This window comes from Schistocerca gregaria, chromosome 1, assembly GCF_023897955.1.
Source record: "Schistocerca gregaria isolate iqSchGreg1 chromosome 1, iqSchGreg1.2, whole genome shotgun sequence".
Lineage (NCBI taxonomy): Eukaryota > Metazoa > Arthropoda > Insecta > Orthoptera > Acrididae > Schistocerca > Schistocerca gregaria.
Window position 1 is genome coordinate 579,953,315 of NC_064920.1, and position 20,272 is coordinate 579,973,586.

The 20,272-nt window shown below is 39.7% G+C and overlaps 1 protein-coding gene across 1 annotated transcript in view; it reads right to left on the reverse strand.

Annotated features, from left to right (window-relative positions):
- LOC126362488 (DNA repair protein RAD51 homolog 4-like) overlaps positions 1 to 20,272 on the reverse strand; it is a 129,979-nt gene that overhangs the window by 60,626 nt on the left and 49,081 nt on the right. The window contains exons 4-5 of the mRNA XM_050007889.1: positions 7,271 to 7,389; positions 6,972 to 7,182 (exon numbers count right to left, since the gene is read on the reverse strand). Coding sequence (XP_049863846.1) covers positions 6,972 to 7,182; positions 7,271 to 7,389 — 330 coding nt within the window. The remainder of the gene's footprint in view (positions 1 to 6,971; positions 7,183 to 7,270; positions 7,390 to 20,272) is intronic.

The following is a 20,272-nucleotide window of genomic DNA, read 5'->3' on the forward strand; positions in this document are numbered from 1 at the left end:
CAGTGAAAAAGTGTGTGTGTGTGTGGTTTTTTTTTTTATATACTGCATTCCCAACTCATGCCCTAGCATCCCCCCCCCCAACTTCGCATGTCCTCTGTCAATCCCATCACGTAATGATTGCACAGTACCCAGCAATATTCCAGAAAAGGTTGAACAACCATAGTGCTGGCAATCTCCATAGTTCACTGATTGGGTCTTCAAGAGTTGTGTCAATAAACATTTGTTTCATCTTCACCACAACATGTGATATTTTCCAGTGACATTGTTTATATTTGTAACCCTAGGGCTTTCGTTAGATCTATAACCCTCAAATTTGTTTGACTTAGTGATTTCTCGAAGCTTGATTAAACTTTTTTAGTAATCATGTGGAGAACCTTATACATTTTATTATTTAGGGTCAATTGCCACGTCCTGCAATGTGAAGATATATTTTCAACATCATTTTGCAATTCACTTTGCTCTTCTGAGAAGTTTACTAGATGACAGCATTACCTGTTACAAATCTGAGACAAATGTTCCGATTGTCTGCTAAATAGTTTATATACAACCTCTGATAATAAAGTTTGATGATTAGTCCTGTAACGTTAATGTACATGAACTATTAACTACAGTTACCTTACTGTCCTTCAAAATAGTCACCTCCCATGACTATGCACTGCTGAGCTCTGCAATACATGTTCTGGAAACTTTGAACGAAGTCTTCCTTAGGGATGGTATTCAAAAGCTGCGTTACAGTTCACTAGATGTCAGAAATATCGTCAAATCTCTTTGCTTTCAAAGCGAAGGAGTCTGGAGGATTGAGATCCAGCAAGCATAGTGAATGTTCAAGTTGCACCACCCCCTTTTTTGCCAGGAACTCTATGACAATATTTGCTGTGTGTGGGTGAGTGTTGTCATGAATAAAAAACCAGGACTTTGTTGTGCGTACTGGGGTCATACCCTGCACAGACATTGCATGAAATGGGTCAAAACTTCAATGTTGTGTGCAGCATTCAAAATCGTTTCTTCAGGTGGAAAATCCTTATGGATAATGCTGTGAATATCAAAAAAGGTGAAGAGCATTATTTTGATGCATGATTTTTCAACTCTGACCTTTTTCCAACGTGATGTCAGAGAACACCATTCAGGGTCATACCGAAGACACCAGGTTTCACCCTCAGTGACAATACGGTTCAAGAAATTGGGTGTCGAATCCACCGTTTCGACAAAATCCTGTGAAGCCTCTAAACATGCCTGCTCCTGATTGCCAGTCAAGTGATGTGACAGAAGAGGACAACACGTTTTCCTCTTCCCTAACTTCTGGGTAAGGATTTGTCGTATGGATTCATGGTTCATCTGCTATCATCCGCACAGTTAATCGATGGTTGTTCTTGATCAATGTCCTCAATGTTTTCGTCACTAATGGTGGTTGCCAGTTGTCCCCTACAGGGATTGTCGGAAACACATTCCCAGCCTCCTTGAAAACGAATGAACCACTCATACACACACTTCATGGGCAGTGCTTGATCCCCATAAACACCTAACAGTATTGCATGCCTTTCTTTCGGTGTCTTGCCAAGCTTAAAACAAAATTTGAAATTAATCCTTTGCTCATTCATTGTCCTGTTATCAGTTCAGAACTAATGCACTAAACAAGCACTTCATCCAACAGGTCTAACACGGAACACACACGATGCTCAACTGAACTATGGGGGAGCAGGTTGTCAATACCGGTCGCTATGCAGGTGCAGCATTGTGACTCGCCAGTGTTGCCCAATCAATCGTTCTGACTTCATTCACTGAACTTTATTGTCAGACGTTGTATATTAGAAATAGCAAAAGGTCTACATCACTTTACTTGCGGAAACACACTCGTCACTTCATTTCGCTAGGTGATGTCCTGTCAGTTACTACGAACTGTGATCTTTTAGACAGGAAATTACAAAGCCAATCTGTAAGTGAGACAATAGTAGTCCATACGGAAGTATTGTGATAGGAAGCTGCTAATGAGGAATAATATCAAAAGCATTTTTAAAATACAGAGTCAATTTGAGAGTACCTGTACACAACACATTGTGCAAATAAAGTGCCAGCTGTCTCTCACAAGAGTGATGCTTTCCAAATCCATGCTGCTTTGATGTCAATAGTTGATACATTTCAGAGCATTTCATAACACTGGAACAAAGTATTTGTTCATGTGTCCTGCTACATGTCGATTTCAATGAAATGGACCTGAAATTCAGTGGATTATGTTTATTTTATTCATTATGTATTGCAGTGGTCTGTGTTACCTTCCATTCTTCTCCATTACCATAAATACTAAACTACTCCTTGTTGATGCAAAAGATGTGCTCCTAAATTGTTAGTCCACTCAAGAAAGACATTGTCTGGAAACAGAACTGTCCTGCTATGTCTATGATAAGGTCACAACATACTGGAACAAGTCTGGTGACGCTGTGATAGTTTTGTTACTTTCCGGAATGACAGAGAATTATCTCGCAAGATTCACTTGATATATTTGTGGTATACCAATCAAAAATTCTTAATAAATTCTGCTTTAATATGTCATCGACTTAGCCAACAAATGTTTACTGACAGTGGAGATTATTTTCGCGCAGCAGTTACAACTAATCTCATTGTCTAGACTGCAAATTGTCTGTACTAACCATCACAAGAGCAAGGAGGCGGTGATGAATGCTGCACCTGTTGCTCCAAGCACCGTAAAGAGGCAGAGGCAGTAGGCCTCAGTTCCAAACTGGTGCAAGAGTAACATTTTACCCCCTCTGTAACAGTGCTTTGAATGACACGTTTGGGGACTGAAGACCTCAGACGTTAAGTCTCACAGTGTTCAGAGCCCAATGACACCTTTAGAAATTTTGTCATCATAATACGTCTCACTATGATCAGTAACCAGTAGATCTAGAGGCAAGAAACATAAAATACTGTGGAACTGCTACACAAACGTGTCAATAAAATAATATCACTTAATACTCTGTTAACTGTATTTTCTTTTAGCAACTACTTTCACAGTCATATTGTCATATTTACATTGTCGGGTAAAGATACCTGAATATGACAAAACAATTCATGTTTAATTGAGATAGCCATTTGCTGTATGGTACTATGCAGAGATGCAAGTTGTATTGTTGTAGTGCATATTAATAGCATTTCTTGTTAAGTTATTGAACACAATAGACACAAATATCAGAGAAATTGTCAACAATATAGTCCACCTCATTATCAAAAACTGTGACAATTTGCAGGTAGTTTTATGATCCCATGCGTGTAACAACTTGCTGATTCTAAGTTAAGCCACACTTAAAGCGCAATTTCCAAAACAAATAAAAACCAACTTTCTTGGTGATTGGTTGATAAGGAGTGAGGAAGGTAAACGCATGCAGGTGCCAGATTAGAAGACTTTAGTCAACCCAGCCCCTATATGCTAGCTCCCACATCACATTAGTTGCTCTGTGACTGTGAGGCATCTCATTTGTTGGCAAAAAATGTCAACTCCGAGGGACACATCACTGTGAAGCAGTTCTTAACACAAAAAACCTTCTTTGTGCCACCAGATGTATATCAAGAACAATACATTTTGTTTTTAAACACAGCAATTTTCCAGGCACTCGAAATTCCCGCATTGCCTCAAAGTTTGTCCCAGAATTTTGTGCCATATGCAGATTTAAAGTCAATAAAAAATGCTGCACGCCAAAACTGAATGCATTGGTCTTTGCTACTATTTGCCAAAGAGTAAATATCTGGTTTACAGTTGACTTTCCTAGTCTGAACCCACATTGGTAGCTTCCAATAATGTCTTCTGCTACACGTGAAAGTCTACTAAACAGGATATTTGACAGTACTGTATACATACTATTCAAGAAGCTCAACTGAACTTGTGCGAAAGCACACACTATGCCCCGACTTGTACAGGACTTGATAGAATAATCTGCCACGAATAATGAGTGTGATGGGCAAACATCTATTAGGTGCAGTACGAATGTAGAAGTGTGGACATGTTGGGAATGTGGGTCTCACGGGGAGTGTGCAAGTGTTAAGTCCCTGCAGGCGCACTATCCTCTGTGCCCTCAGTGGCTCAGATGGATAGAACATCTGCTATGTAAGCAGGAGATCCTAGGTTCACAGGGCACACATTTTCAACATGTCCCCAATGATGTACATTGTTGCCTGTTTGCAGCCAGGGTGTCGATTTAATTATCATTTCATTCTAGAGAAACTGCACTGTCATCAATGGCATCTGTTCTTTCGGGAACAGACACTACCTTCATATATAACATTCAAGAGACCTCTCGCAAACATGTTTCTGCAAGATTTTTCCATTACTTGCTGGTTAAAGAATGAACGAAACTGTCTTTGACTTTCTGTCACACTGCTGCACTTAGCATACTGACAGAATATAAATTAAAAAAGAAAGGAAAAGCATGGGTTTGATATCACGGTTTTGCACTCGCACTGCATGACATTGACTACTAGAACATGAGTAGGTTATTCACAACAAAAGCTCAAATGGAAGTCAAAAGTTCTCATACCTTGTGCTGTGTATCTCATTATCACAAAAACATGATGCTAACACACTTTAATTTCAGTGGTTGGATGGACTGAGGCTAGCTTGGAATGACTAAGATGTGGATTCGATTTCCGTTCGGGGTACCAGTTTTAACAGCCACAAACGTACCTTGTTCACCTCCAGTAATGCCACGTAAAGGACACAGGACTGTGCTGTGGTTCCAAATTAGCATTAAACATGTCCATTTGCTACTGACTGGAACAGAATTGGATCAGTTTTGGCTGTCAGAGACTGAAACAACTGCTTGCAGAAACTCTGACTCTAATATGCTTTCTTATACTAGTAATGTTATTTTATTTCACAAACCAATCATCATGTAAAATCATAGGACCTTCACTTCTTATTTTAAGTGACATTGAGATTTTAAAAATACTGGCACTGGACTGGTATTCGAACACCAATTCCAATTTTTCTCCGGATTTGGAACCTTCGGGATCATACTGGGAATCTTATTCTTTGTTTCCTCACAGTGCCAAATTCGTCCAGGTCTCTGTGTATGATGTGATCCTAACTACTTGTAAAAGAGAATTTTATAGCTGACACCTCTTCGGTTGGGGACAACAACATCGATATACACAGGGCTGGAGTCTCAGACAGTACAGAACTATTTGTTGCATCACCTCTAGCCAAACATGTGCATATCTTGCTACTGGTGAAGGAAAAAAAATTTCAAGTCCTTTCGTAGGTATAAAACAATAATGAAAGGTGCCAGGTTTCATTTGTATTGTCATTTCAGGTTCTGCTACCACACAGTTGGTGAACATATTTAGTATCTGACATTTGATTGTGCACAATTCATATAGGTACTGAGTTCTACTCCACATCCATCATCATCATAACTTTACTTCATGGCACTTCACACTTGTGTATTGCACTTTATTACATAACTTTTGTGATTACTTCTCACGGCCAATATAAGCTTCATGGGGATCCCGCTGCAGTGCTAAACATATTGTCATTTATTTCCAGGTTTGGATATTCGGCCTTGCAAACTGATACTGGTGAACACTTCAATGTTTTACTTGTCTTCATGCCTAGTCGAGTCTCAATCAGACTCGCAAGCTTTGTCTGGTTTACAGTGGGTTCAAATTTCGAACACGAACCACTATTCATCATGTCATTTAATGAGTGTGACAAGACTTCTGAAGTGTCACTTATTGTAATGAAGTTTAATTTACAAGCATTAGAGTCTGCTTCACTTCTAACAGTGTGTTTTCTAGTATTTCTAGTGGTCTCTTGTGGTAACCATTGTGTATAGTCAAACAACTGTACCCCAGAGTGTCCTCTAGGACCTGCAACACAGCTACATTATGTTGGTTGCATTCAGCAGTACCTTTATTTTATTTTATTTTATTTTATTTTATTTTATTTGCTATCAGTGGTACATTGCTGAAATTCTTTATATGACCCTTGGAATAAACAAGTTAACCAACCATGAAGGTGCAACAAAAATGTACCATCCTTTCATGGAAATTTACCAGACTCATCAAACCACCCTTCTGGACAGTTGTTTTTCTCTCGCTCTATTTGCGAGTGGAAAAGGAAAGAAAATTAATAGTAATGGAACAGTGTACTGTCTGCCACATACCGTTTGGTGGCTTGCACAATATATATGTAGATGTTATCTTATGGAATTATCTTCTGGGGCACTGCACATAAAGTAACATTAAAGCTATTGAGGAGAGCACTCTTATTCCACAAAATTGAAGTAAATGAGTAACAACAGTTTCCTTGAGTTACTATGCTAAAACACAGAAATTTAAACTGTAATCAAGTGGGAACTGAGCAATGATTCTTCAAACATTATATTAAGAATTCTGTCCCTACGCCAGGTTTCATCGAAGTATACCTGTTAGAATGGGTCTCTCGGTTAACTGCCACTTCAACTTGCAGGCCAAAACCCCTTTTTACTCTGAGACACTACATTAAACCTTTGAAATAAAACAAAGCTATCTTAGCTCAGAAGTTGGTTTCAGCAGCAGACACCTTTACTAGCTAGACATGGTCTTGTTGTATGTGGTATGCCCTCATCTTCCTCCAACTGCAAAACTGATTTACTCAGTCAGTTGTAAGGGCACCTACAGTTAAACATTGACTCTGAATCACCATGAAACTTTGTGTTATTCACATAAACAAATCATTGGCAGAGGTGAAAGAAGTAGCAAGGGACAGAAAATAATACCTGTCTGACAGAAATGAATTCCAGACCTTTGGATACATAGCCTGACACCCACTTAGCCACTAAACCATACAGCTATGAAACATGGTAAATACAATTACTGTAATTTGAACAGGACAAGTCTTACTAAGGAAATGTGTCAGAAATACACTATCAGAGTAATAGTATAGAGTGTTAATCACTCATACTCAAACTGAAAATAAATTAGTAATGAATACAGAACAGTACCTCATCATCAAGGCATCTGGCATCCAATATTGACTGCATTCTTTCCCCTGAGAAAGACAAATTTGAATCAATGTAATATATACTTTGTTTCAAATTTGATGTTACATGTGCTGTTGTTGCAAGACAAATTTGGGTTTTCCCTGCACCAGAAAGACCACACAACTCATATATGTTTCCTGTAAGCAAGCCACCTTCCAATATTGTGTCAATGCTGCAAAATTTCAATAATATGAGTGAGCCATATTCTAACAAGTATTGATATTTATTGTGTACAAACAGAGGTAACTTTGTTACCATACCTTTTAATGCCTGTCTGTATAAGTGCTGAATTTGCTACTAAATCATTGTACATGCTGATTCCTTTATGAGGAAACGCTGAGTAATCAGTTATAAGAGAGCTGCGAATCTGTATCACATCCTGGAAAAACATATATAATGAAAAGTTTCAAATATGTATAGACATCCAAGCAAAATAAGACAGTAACATGAACTATGCTGAATGAGATTATGTTCTTTCTCATATCTTAACAGACACATGCATGACACTTCATGCAGCAAAAATTGGTAGCTAAGTAATAAATAATTCCAACCACAGAAGACATGAATTGAAAATAATAGTGAGTTTTAGTTTTATACAGCACTAAAATATCCAACTAAAGTTATTGCTGAAAATAAAAGTGCGTTTGACTTGTTATCGATAATGGGAATTCCTGGTTGAATCAGTACATAAAAGAAAGAAAAGGAAACCACTCACCTGGAGCACAGAAACATTTGATAGTAAAAACAACATTTACACTAGCTCTTTTTCTAGCAAAAGTATACACATTTACACACATAACTACAAAGTCACCAAAACACACACTCCAGTGGCCATGGCAAGACTCTGTGACAGCATAATTGACTTGTCCAAAATATGAAATATTTCTAGCATTTTATTCATTATATCTGCCTGTACCTCGAGTTCTCCTCTGTTTTGTGGGTAGCGATCTATCCTTTTCATGCTGTTGTTATTCCATCCAAGACATTCCACTGTTTTATTCCTATGTCTGTATTCCACAAAGCAGTTATATTAACATACATAAACTGTTAATACAAAATTCAATAGATGAAACCTAATGAATTTAAGGGATATAAAATGTAGACTGGCTGTGGCAAGGAAACCGTTTCTGATGAAGAGAAATTTGTTATCATCAAATACAGATTTAAGTGTCAGGAAGTCTTTCCTGAAAGTATTTGTATGGAGTGTAGCCATGTATGGAAGTGAAACATGGGCAATAAACAGCACAGACAAGAAGAGAATAGAAGGTTTTGAAATGTGATGCTACAGAAGGATGCTGAAAATTAGATGGGTAGATCACGTAACTAATAAGGAGGTACTGAATAGAATTGGAGAGAAGAGGAATTGTGGCACAACCTGACTAAAAGAAGGGATTGGTTGGTAGGAAACGTTCTAAAGCATCAAGGAATCACCAATTTAGTACTGGAGGGAAGCATAGAGGGAGACCAAGAGATGAATATACTAAGCAGATTCAGAAGGATGTAGGCTGCTGTAGTTACTCAGAGATGAAGAAGCTTGCATAGGGTAGAGTAGCACAGAGAGCAGCATCAAGCCAGTCTCTGGACTGAAGACCACAAAACACAATGAATTTGAGACAGAAATGAAAGGTATAGTACTGCTGATAGAAACATATAAAAGTAAAAGAGGAGGCTCTGTCTGTCTTTCAGAAGTAATAGTTTATTTGTCAGGTGGGGGAGAGGGAGAGGTTGGGGGAGGTTAAAAAAGTAGGGCAGCTCACTCAGACCCCAGTATGAGAGAGACTCACAAGCAGTGAGGAAAAGGGCACACAAACCACCTCATTCTTATTACAGGTGGGTCTGCCTCAATACTGGGGTCTGAGTGACCTGCCCTAATGTTTTACCCTCTCCCACCTGAAAAATGAACTACTGCCTTTGACATACCAGTAGAGTATATCTTTCACCTTATATGTATCTATCAGTAGTACTACACTTTTTGCACTCTGAAGATAGTGCTGACTACTGATTATCAATACAGTCACTCAACAACAAATATTCATATGAACCAGAAACTGATTATGTCATATAAGCAGTTCTGTACATTTTCATCAATTCCCATCAAGTGAAACTTCTCCCAGTAGCTTAAAAACAGACATTTTCTCAAAGATATTTTTTTAACTATTTATAATATGCTTCAAACCAACATTTTAAAATCATTAATGTACAAAAATGACAATCTACATTGATCTACTAAACAGTGCTTGGTATAACTTATTGGGGCACTAAATACTTGTATTTTCTTAGATTTGTAAAAGGCATTTTGTCCAGTTGATCACAATAACAAACAATGGAAAATCCAGCATGGAATGTAACAATATTATGAAAAGGATGGTGAAAAGCAACTATCCTTTTCATAATATTGTTACTTGTGATCACAATATGAAGATGTTAGAAGTACCTGAATTATTAGAAGTACCTGAATTAATAGATATGGGCTTTCCTCAGAGCCAAGTGGTAGAGGAAATTATTAAGGGCAGAAGAGATTAAGCATTTATGCATTAGTGTGATCTTTGTTAACAGGAACCTGCATTTGTTTCAAACCTGCAAGTCACTTAATAACTGCAATGCATGTTCCACTGCAAAAAATGCACCTTCTGAGCTAAAGATTTTCCAGGAATCCAGTTGGGGTTAAAAGTATGGGCAGTGTAGTCTACAATAACTTACCTCTAATTTCGTGTAAATACTAGTAGAATGTTCTATAATGGGAGGGAAGCCACAAGGTAGTTGCTGTAAGAGAAACTTCTACACAAACAGAAATTACTGCATAATAGGTGTAAAACAAAACACAAGGCTATAGATAGAGAGATGCTGAATGAAACATGTTAGGCTGTCAGGAGAGCAATACATGATGCCTTTAATGACCACCATAGCAGAATATTGTCAAATGACATTTCACAAAATTCGCATGTAAAAGTTGTTAGTGGCACCAAAGTCAGTGTCCAGTCCCTAGTGAATAAGCCAGGAACTGAAATTGAGGGTAGCAGCTAAGCAAAAGCTGAAATGCTTAAATCCATTTTCAAATGCTCCTTTACAAAGGAAAACTCAGAAAAATTACCCCAATTTAATCCTCGTACCACTGAAAAGATGAATGAAATAAGTATTAGTGTCAGTGAGGTTGAGAAACAGCTGAAATTGTTAAAATTAAACAAAGCTTCAGGGCCTGATGGAATCCCTGTTAGATTCCGTATTAAATTTGTGGCCGAGTTAGCCTCTCTTCTATAATCTATCATAGATCCCTTAAACAAAAAATTGTGCCCAGTGCTTGGAAAGAGGCACAGGACACATCCATTTACAGGAAGGGCAGTAGACATGATCCACGAAATTACCATCCCATATACTTGACATCAATTTGTTGTAGAGTCTTACTTAGTACATATTCTGAGATCAAACATAATGAGGTATCTTGAATAGAATGACCTTCTCAATGCCAGCCATCATGGATTTTGAAAACATCGAGCAAGTGGGAACCCAACTTGCACTTTTCTCACATGACATCCAGAAAGCTTTGAGTCAAGGCAGTGAGGCAAACACAATGTTTCGTGATTTCTGAAAAGCATTTGACTCAGTAACACATCTACACTTATTACCAAAAGTATGATTACATGGCATAGCAAGTAAAATTTGTGAGTGGATTGAGGATTTCGTATGGAGGATGCAGCAAGCTACCTAGGATGGAGAATCTTCAACACATGTAGAAGTAATTTCAGATGCTCCAAGGAAGTGTAAGGGACCCTTGCTGTTCACGTTTTATATGAGGTGTGTTTTTTAAGTAAGTACAGAGTTGAAATTAAAAAAAGACATGCTAAGATATCTCAATAATTTTATTTTTACATGAAAGCCTGTACCTTAATCTACTTTTCTACATAATTTCCGTCAATATTGAGGCACTTGCCATAACATTGTACCAGTTTTGAATAGCCTCTTCATAGAAGTCTGCCACCTGACTTGTTAACCACTGCATCACCACTTTTTTGACTTTGTCATCATCTTGAAGATGCTGCCCGCCCAGGTGTTTTTTCAAGAGCAGGAGCAGATGGTAGTCACTGGGTGCAAGATCAGGGCCGTATGGAGAATGATCTAGAGCTTCCCATCGAAAAGATGTGATGAGACCTTTGGTCTGATTCATCACATGCGGATGGGCATTGTATTGCAGCAAAAAGATGCCCTTCCTCAACTTCCATGGACTATTGCTTTGATTCTGGTGTGACGTAGGCCACCCATGTTTCATTGCCCATAACAATTTGGCTTAAGAAATCATCACCGTCGTCGTGATACCGCTCAAGGAAAGTCAATGCACTGGCTAAACATTTGGTTTTGTGCACATCCGTCAACATTTTCTGTACCCAATGTGAGCACATTTTCGATAATTCAAGTGCTCGGGCACAATGCCATACAAAACACTACGAGAAACATTAGGAGGAAATCATAAAGCGACTGTTTTCTCTCACCTTATTGTCCACTTCCTGCACTAAACTTTCATTAACGACCGAAGGACACCCACTCCGTTGTTCATCATGCCCATTTGTGGGGCCATCTTTAAATGCTCTCATCCACCATCACTCATAATGCTTTCTCCATAAACTGCTCAGATCTCATGATGAATATCGATTGCTTTTTGGTCTTTAGCACTAAGAAATCTTATAACAGATACTAACAAAGAGATAGAGGGGCTGGCCAGTACTTACCTCAGCTCAGTACAGCCGATAGATACACAAAAAACAACCGAAAATTTACGTTCCTAGCTTTCGGAATAAATGTTCCTTCATCAGGAGGAGAGAGGGGAAAGAAAGGGAAGATGGGAAAGTGGATTTAGTTACGGTGTACACCGTATGTGCCATTTGGCTTCTCCCACCCAACACCAGTCCCTCTGAAATGCGGAGATGGGAACTTGCACTCCAACACATCCTTTCATCCCGCCATCCCCCTGGACTGAACCTATGTTAAACATCCTCACTCCCATTTACTCTTCAGTCTTATCCTCTTTCCCTTTCCTCTTTAGCCATTCATGCATCTTTTCATCCTACATCTTTATACTATATACCTCTTTACTTCTGTATGCATCCTCTTTGGTTTGAAGCTGGCACAGTACTTACAATAGAATATCTTTGGCTTCCCTCTGACAACCATGCCTCCATCCTTGCTACCCTCCCTGTTTTCGTTTCCCTGTTGCTTCATAACCTGGATTGTGAGTAACTAAATCCACTTTCCCTTCTTCCCTTTCTTTCCCCCCTCTCCTCCCTGATGAAGGAACATTTATTCCGAAAGCTAGGAACGTAAATTTTCAGTTGTTTTTTGTGTATCTATCGGCTGTACTGAGCTGAGGTAAGTACTGGCCAGCCCCTCTATCTCTTTGTTAGTATTTGTTTCACATCTTTATACGAGATTTTCCATTAATTATTTAAATCTTATAACAGCCCATACTTCACAGTCGGCGGGACTCATGATTATTGGAGGCATCTTAAACACTCAGTACACAATGTAAACAAGGAAGAATCAGACTGTAATGGCGTCAGTGTGTAGATTAAGGTACAGGCTTTCATGTAAAAATAAAATTATTGAGATATCTTAGCATGTCTTTTTTAATTTCAAAATGGTACTTACTTAAAAAACACGCCTCATATTAATTACCTTGCAGACAATATTAACAGTAAAATTGGGCTTTTTGCAGATGATGCAGTTATGTATAATGAAGTACAATTTGAAAGAAGCTGCATAAATATTATGTCAGATGTTGATAAGATTTCAAAGTGGTGCAGATGTAGGAAACTTGCTCTATATGTACAGATATGTAGTATTTTACACTTCACATAATGAAAAAACGTATATAACATAAATGAGCCACTGTCGGAATTGGCCATCTCACACAAATACGTGCTCTTAGCACTTTGTAAGGGATATGAAATGGGCTCCTCCATGAACCGTGGGCCTTGCTGTTGGTGGGGAGGCTTTCGTGCTTCAGCAATACAGATAGCCATGCAGTAGTTGCAACCACAGCAGAGGAGTATTTATTGAGAGGCCAGACAAATGTGTGGTTCCTGAAGAGGGGCAGCACCCTATTCAGTAATTGCAGGGGCAGTAGTCTGGATGATAGACTGATCTAGCCTTGTAACAGTAACCAAAACGGCCTTGCTGTGCTGGTACTGCGAACGGCTGAAAGCAAGGGAAACAACAGCCATAATTTTTCCCAAGGGCATGCAGCTTTACTGTATGGTTGTCCTCTTGGGTAAAATATTTTGCAGGTAAAATAGGCCCCCATTCGGATCTCTGGACAGGGTCTGTGGAGGACATCATTATCAGGCTAGTGGTGTTCTACAGATCAGAGAGTGGAATGTCAGATCCCTTAATCAGGCAGTAGGTTAGAAAATTTAAAAAGGGAAATGGACAGGTTAAAGTTAGATATAGTAGGAATTAGAGAAGTTTGGTGGCAGGAGGAACAAGACTTCTAGTCAGGTGTTTAAATGACTATCAGCTCCGCAGATGATGAAGAGATTGAAGAAATGTATGATGCGATAAAAGAAATTATTAAGACAGTGAAGGGAGATCAAAATTTAATAGTCATGGTGGACTGGAATTTGATAGTAGGAAAAGGAAAAGAAGGAAAAGTAGTACGTGAATATGGAATGGGAGTAAGAAATGAAAAAGGAAGTCACCTGGTAGAATTTTGCACAGAACACAACTTAATCATAACTAACTGGTTTAAGAACCATGAAAGCAGGTTGTACACGTGGAAGAGGCTGGGGGACACTGGAAGGTTTCAGATGCATTATATAACGTAACACAGAGATTTAGCAACAAGGTTTTAAGGAGGAGATTAGTGTTTAACGTCCCGTCAACAATGAGGTCATTAGAGATGGGGAACGAAATCGGTTGTGCCATTTCAAAGGAACCATCCCTGAAGCGATTTAGGGAAATCACAGAAAACCTAAATATGAATGACCAGACGCGGGTTTGAACTGTCGAACTGTCATCCTCCTGAATGTGAGTCCAGTGTGCTAACCACTATGCCATCTTGCTCAATGGTTTTAAATTGTAAGGAAATTCCACGGGCAGATGTGGACACTGACCACAATTTATTGGTTATGAACTGTAGATTAAAACTGAAGAAACTGCAAAAACACAGGAATTTAAGGAGATGGGACCTGGATAAACTGCTTCAGGGAAAGCATTAGGGAATGAATGACAAGAATGGGAGAAAGAAATACAGTAGAAGAAGAATGATTAGCTTTGAGACATGAAATAGTGAAGGCAGAAGAGGATCATGTAGGTAAGAAGATGAGGGCTAGTAGAAATCCTTGGGTAACAGAAGAGATACTGAATTTAATTGATGAAAGGAGATATAAAAATGCAGTAAATGAAGCAGGCAAAAACGAGTACAAACGTCTCAAAAATGAGATTGATAGCAAGTGCAAAATGGCTAAGCACGGATGGCTAGAGGATAAATGTAAGGGTGCAAAGGTATATATCCCTAAAGGTAAGATAGATACTGCTTACTGGAAAATTAATGAGACCTTTGGAGAAAAAAATCAATATCAAGAGCTCAGAAGGAAAACCAGTTCCAAGCAAAGAAGGAAAAGCAGAAAGGTGGATGACGATGATGATTAGTGTTTTAGGAAGGAATATATAGAGAGTCTATACAAGGGCGACATACTTGAGGGTACTATTATGGACATGGAAGAGGAAGTAGATGAAGATGAAATGGGAGATATAATACTGCGTGAAGAATTTGACAGGGCACTGAAAGACCCAAGTCGATACAAGGCCCGGGAGTAGACAACATTCCATTAGAACTACTGATAGCCTTGAGAGAGTAAGCCCTGACAAAATTCTACCATTTGGTGAACAAGATGTATGAGACAGGTTAAGTGTCATCAGACTTCAAGAAGAATATGATAATTCCAATCCCAAAAAAAGCAGGTGTTCATAGGTGAAAATTACCGAACTATCAGTTTAATAAGTCACGGCTGAAAAATACTAACACGAATTCTTTACACACGAATGGAAAAACTGGTAGAAGCCAACCTTGGGGAAGATCAATTTGGATCATGTAGAAATGTTGGAACACATGAGGCAATACTGTTCATATAACTTATCTTAGAAGATAGATTAAGGCAAGGCAAAACTACGTTTCTGGCATATGTAGACATAGAGAAAGCTTTTGACGATGTTAGCTGGAATTTTCTCTTTCAAATTCGGAAGGTGGCAGAAGTAAAATACAGGGAGCAAAAGGCTATTTACAATTTGTAGGCTACAGAAAGCAGAGATGGCGGTTATATGAATCGAGGGGAATGGATGGGAAGCAGTGGCTGGGAAGGGAATGAGACAGGGTTGTAGCCTATCCCCGATGTTATTCAAGCTCTATATTGAACAAGCAGTAAAGGAAACAAAAGAAAATTTTGGAGTAGGAGTTAAAATCCATAGAGCAGAAATAAAAACTTTGAGGTTTGCTGATGACATTGTAATTCTGTCAGAGACAGCAAAGGACCTGGAAGAGCAGTTGAAAATGAGTTGAAAGTGTCTCAAAAGGACGATATAAGGTGAACATCAACTAAAGCAAGACAAGGATAATGGAATGTAGTTGAAATAAATCAGGTGATACTGAGGGAATTAGGTTAGGAAATGAGACACTTCAAGTAGTAGACGAGTTTTGCTATTTGGGGAACAAAATAACTGATGATGGTCGAAGTAGAGAGGATACAAAACAAAGACTGGCTATGGCAAGGAGAGCGTTTCTGAAGAAGAGAAATTTGTTAACATCAAATATAGATTTAAGTGTCAGGAAGTCTTTTCTGAAAGTATTTGTATGGAGTGTAGCCTTGTATGGAAGTGAAACATTGACAATAAATAGTTTGGACAAGAAGAGAATAGAAGGTTTCGAAATGCGGTGCTACATAAGGATGCTGAAGATTAGATGGGTTGATGACATAACTAATAAGAAGGTACTGAATAGAATTGAGGAGAAGACCAGTTGGTAGGACTTGTTCTGAGGCATCAAGGGATCACCAATTTAGTATTGGAAAGCAGCTTGGAGGGTGAAAATTGTAGACGGAGACCAAGAGATGAATACACTAAGCAGATTCAGAAGGATGTAGGCTGCAGTACCTACTGGGAGATGAAGAAGCTTGCACAGGGTAGAGTAGCATGGAGAGTTGCATCAAACCAGTCTCTGGACTGAAGACCACAACAACAAAATAGAATGGCACATTACTTAGGAAGCGCAGTTGCTCTGCAAAGGAAATTGTTTACAAATCACTTGTGTGACCAATTCTAGACTACTGCTCAATTGTATGGACCACACCCAATAGCACAAAGAGAAGACATCATAGTGCAGCAACCTGATGTGGCATGGGCTCAACAAGTCATTGGAAGTCACCAGCAAAAATATTGCCCCTATAGCTGTTCATAATTGCAGAAGTGTGTCCAGTGTACGATTTTGTGCATGAACTGACCTCTAGGTTATATCTCATAAATGTTTGATGGGATTCATGTCAGGTGATCAGGGTGGGTAAATTGTTTGCTCAAATCGTCCAGAATGTTCTTCAAACTGGTGAAATGGCACATTGTCACCATAAAAATTCCATAATTGCTCGGGAACATGAAGTCCATTAAAAGCTACAAATGGTCTCCCGGTAGACAAACACAATTGTTTCCAGTCAGTCATCAGTTCAGTTGGACTAGAAGACCCAGTCCATTCAAAGTAAACACAGCCCACACCATTATGCAGCCACCATCAGCTTGTGCAGTGCCTTATTGAAAGCCTGAGTCCACGACTTCATAGCGTCTGTAGCACCCTTGAACCCTAAAATCAGCCTTTACCAACTGAAATCGGGACTCATTTGACCATGCCACAGTATTGCAGTCATCTAGGGTCAAACAGATATGGTCAAGAGCTCAGTAGAGGCACTGCAGCTATGTCGTACAATTAGCAATGGCACTCGCATTCGTCATCTGCTGCCATAGCCCATCAACAAGAAATTTCTCTGCTCTATTCTAATGGATACATTCATCACATGTCCCACATTGATTTCTATATTTATATTACACAGAGCTGGTTGTCTGCTAGCACTTGCAACTCTATGCACACACCATTGCTCTAGGTCATTAGGTGAAGGCTTTTGTCCACTGCGTTGCCAGTGGTGAGAGGTAATGAGTGATATTTGGTATTCCTGGCACACTTTTGATTCTGTGAATCTCAGAACAATCAATTACCTAGTGATTTCTGAATTGGAATGCCCCATGTGTCTAGCATCAACTAACATTTCACATTCTTAGTCTGTTGATTCCCATCATACGGCCATAATCACATCAGAAACCTTTTGACATGAATCACCTGAGTACAAATGACAGATTCGCCAATGCCCTGATCCTTTATACCTTGTGTATGTGATACTACTGTCATCTGTATGCGTACATGTTACTGTCATATGACTTTTATCACAACACTGTATACTTCTTGTTAGTACTGTAATTCCTATTATCTTGAATGTTACAGTGTTACTAAATTGTAGTGTACAAGTTTGGCACAAAAGTTACATAATTTTTGCTCAGATGTGTCATATAATTTTATTATTACAATGATACTTGCGTTTTAATAACAGTTGGAAGTAGAATGTCCTTAGTATTGGCAGTACGTATTCAAGTAGCTCTTGTTACAAATTAGTTACAAATAAAAAAATAAAGAGATCTATTCACCAATCCCAGTAGTTCCTGTTTACACAGAAATGACAAAATACAAAGACTCGACAACATATTATTGAAACTAACACACAATGAAACTTTTACCCTTGAGGAACTACAGCAACAAATACAAAGCCACCTCAAAAAACTCTCCACCCTTCCCACTTCCTACTCCTCCCTTGGACTACCACTGTCCACCACCTCTACAACAAATTCCAAACCTCCCTCACATCCCCTAACAGGTAACAAACCCTGTCTTGCAGACCTACTACTTTTACCTCGTCCTCAAAAACTCCCTCCCATCACCACACGGTATCCAGAACCTAAACAGAGAAGAAACAGACTCATGAACCTTTCCTCTAAAAGCCCTAGTCCTGCAGAAGTATCAGTCCTTTTCAATGGTCTCACCTTTTGCCCCACTCCCAAATTCAATCATGCAGAACTTGTTAAAGACTTCTCTCCTTTTCTCAGTCCCTACAGTTGTAACACTTTCTGACCACCAAACGTAACAATCAGACTCCACCAAATAGCAATGTCAAACCCTGCCTGACTCAGTTCACTCCTCCATACAACTGTGATCCACCCCAATGCCCACAAATCAACCCCTTTTAACTTTCCAGAATTTCTTAACATTGAACCTTGCCTCACCATCATTCCTTGAATCCCTCAACATGCAAACCAACTTTACATCCACAGGAAAACTGCCACCAACCAACTAAAAACTGATCCTGCCCTTATATTCCCACCTGTTGACAAAGGTTCCACCACTGTTGTTTTGAACCACAAGGATTACCTGGCAGAAGGACACCCACCTACAAACTCTGCCACTGTGACCCCATTCCAGGAATCCAGTAGGATCTCTAGTCTCTCCTCAAATCCTTAGGTCCATTCCAGAACCTTTCTCCAGAGTCAGTCTGTCTCCTCACTCCTACCACTCCCGGCACTCCTACCTTCTACATGCTTCCTAAAGACCATACACATAATCACCTAGAATTCCCTGTGTGGCCAGTCACTGAGCCCCCACTGAGAGAATCTCTGCTCTTGTAGACCAACAGTAAACCTGTTACCCACAACCTACCCTTCTACACAAAAGATACCAACCATTTTCTCCACTGACTCTCCACAGTTCCTGTTCCTTTAGCATATTGTGCCCTCCTCGTCACTATGATGCCACCTACCTTTACACTAATATCCCTAATCCCATGGCCTTACTGCTATTGAACACTATATTTCCCAACATGCGACAGATTCCAAACCAACAACCTCCTTTCTAGTCACCATGACCAACTATATCCTAACCCACAATTACTTCTTCTTTAAAGACATTACCTAGAAACAAATCCAGGGTATGGCTATGGGCACCCGCATGGCAACATCCTATGCTAACCTATTCATGAGCCATCTAGTGGAATTCTTCCTAAATACTCAGAATTCCAAACTGCTCACCTGGTTGAGATTCACTGATGACACCATGGCGCGATCTGGATCAAGGGTGAGTACACCCTATCTACATTCCTTCAGAACCTCAACATCATCTTCCCCATTCACTTCACCTGGTCCTACCCAACTTAATAAACCACCTTCCTCAATGTTGACTTCCAACTCAAAGGGGGCTACATCAGTACCTCTGTCCATATCAAACGTAATAACCACCAGCAATACATCCACTTTGACAACTGCCACCCATTCCGTACCGAGCCTAGCCACCCCTGGTCATCACATCTGTAGTGATGACCAGTTCCTCCCAAGATATACGGAAGGTCTCGCCAAGATCTTCACAGACTGAAATTACCCTCTCAACCTTGTACAAAAGCAGATCTCCTGTGCCTTATCTTTCAAGTCGCCCACCATATACCAGGGTCCCACCATTCGGCTAGAGAGAAACAGTCCACTCGTGTCTCAGTGTTACCCAGGACTGGAGCAACTGAATTACATTCTCTGCCAGGGTTTTGACTACCTTATGTCATGCCCTGAAATGAGAAATATCCTACCTGATATCCTTCTCACAGTGGTATTCTGCCACCCACCAAACCCATACAACATTCTCACCCATTCCTACACAACAACTGCTCCCAGCCCCTTGCCTCAAGGCTAATATCCCCGTAATAGACCTAGATGCAAGACCTGTCCCATACATCCTCCCACCAGCAGGTACTCCAGTCCACTCACAAAAGTAACCTATTCCATCAAAGGCTGGGCTACCTGTGAAACCTGTCATGTGATCTACAAGCTATGCTGCAATCACTTTGCTGCATTCTACGTGGGCTCGACAACCAACAAGTGTCTGTGTAAATGGCCACCGAGAAAATGTGGCCAATAAAAAGCTAGACAACCCATTGCTGAGCACACCACCCAATACAAGGTTCTTCATTTCAGTGACTGCTTCGCAGCTTGTCATCTGGATCCTTCCCACCAACACCAGCTTTTCTGAACTGCTCAGGTGGGAACTCTCCCTGCAATACAACTATACCCTACATTCCCATAACCCTCCAGGCCTCAACCTTCATTAGTCATTGTCCTTACCCATCTATCCCCTTACCTGTTCCTATTCC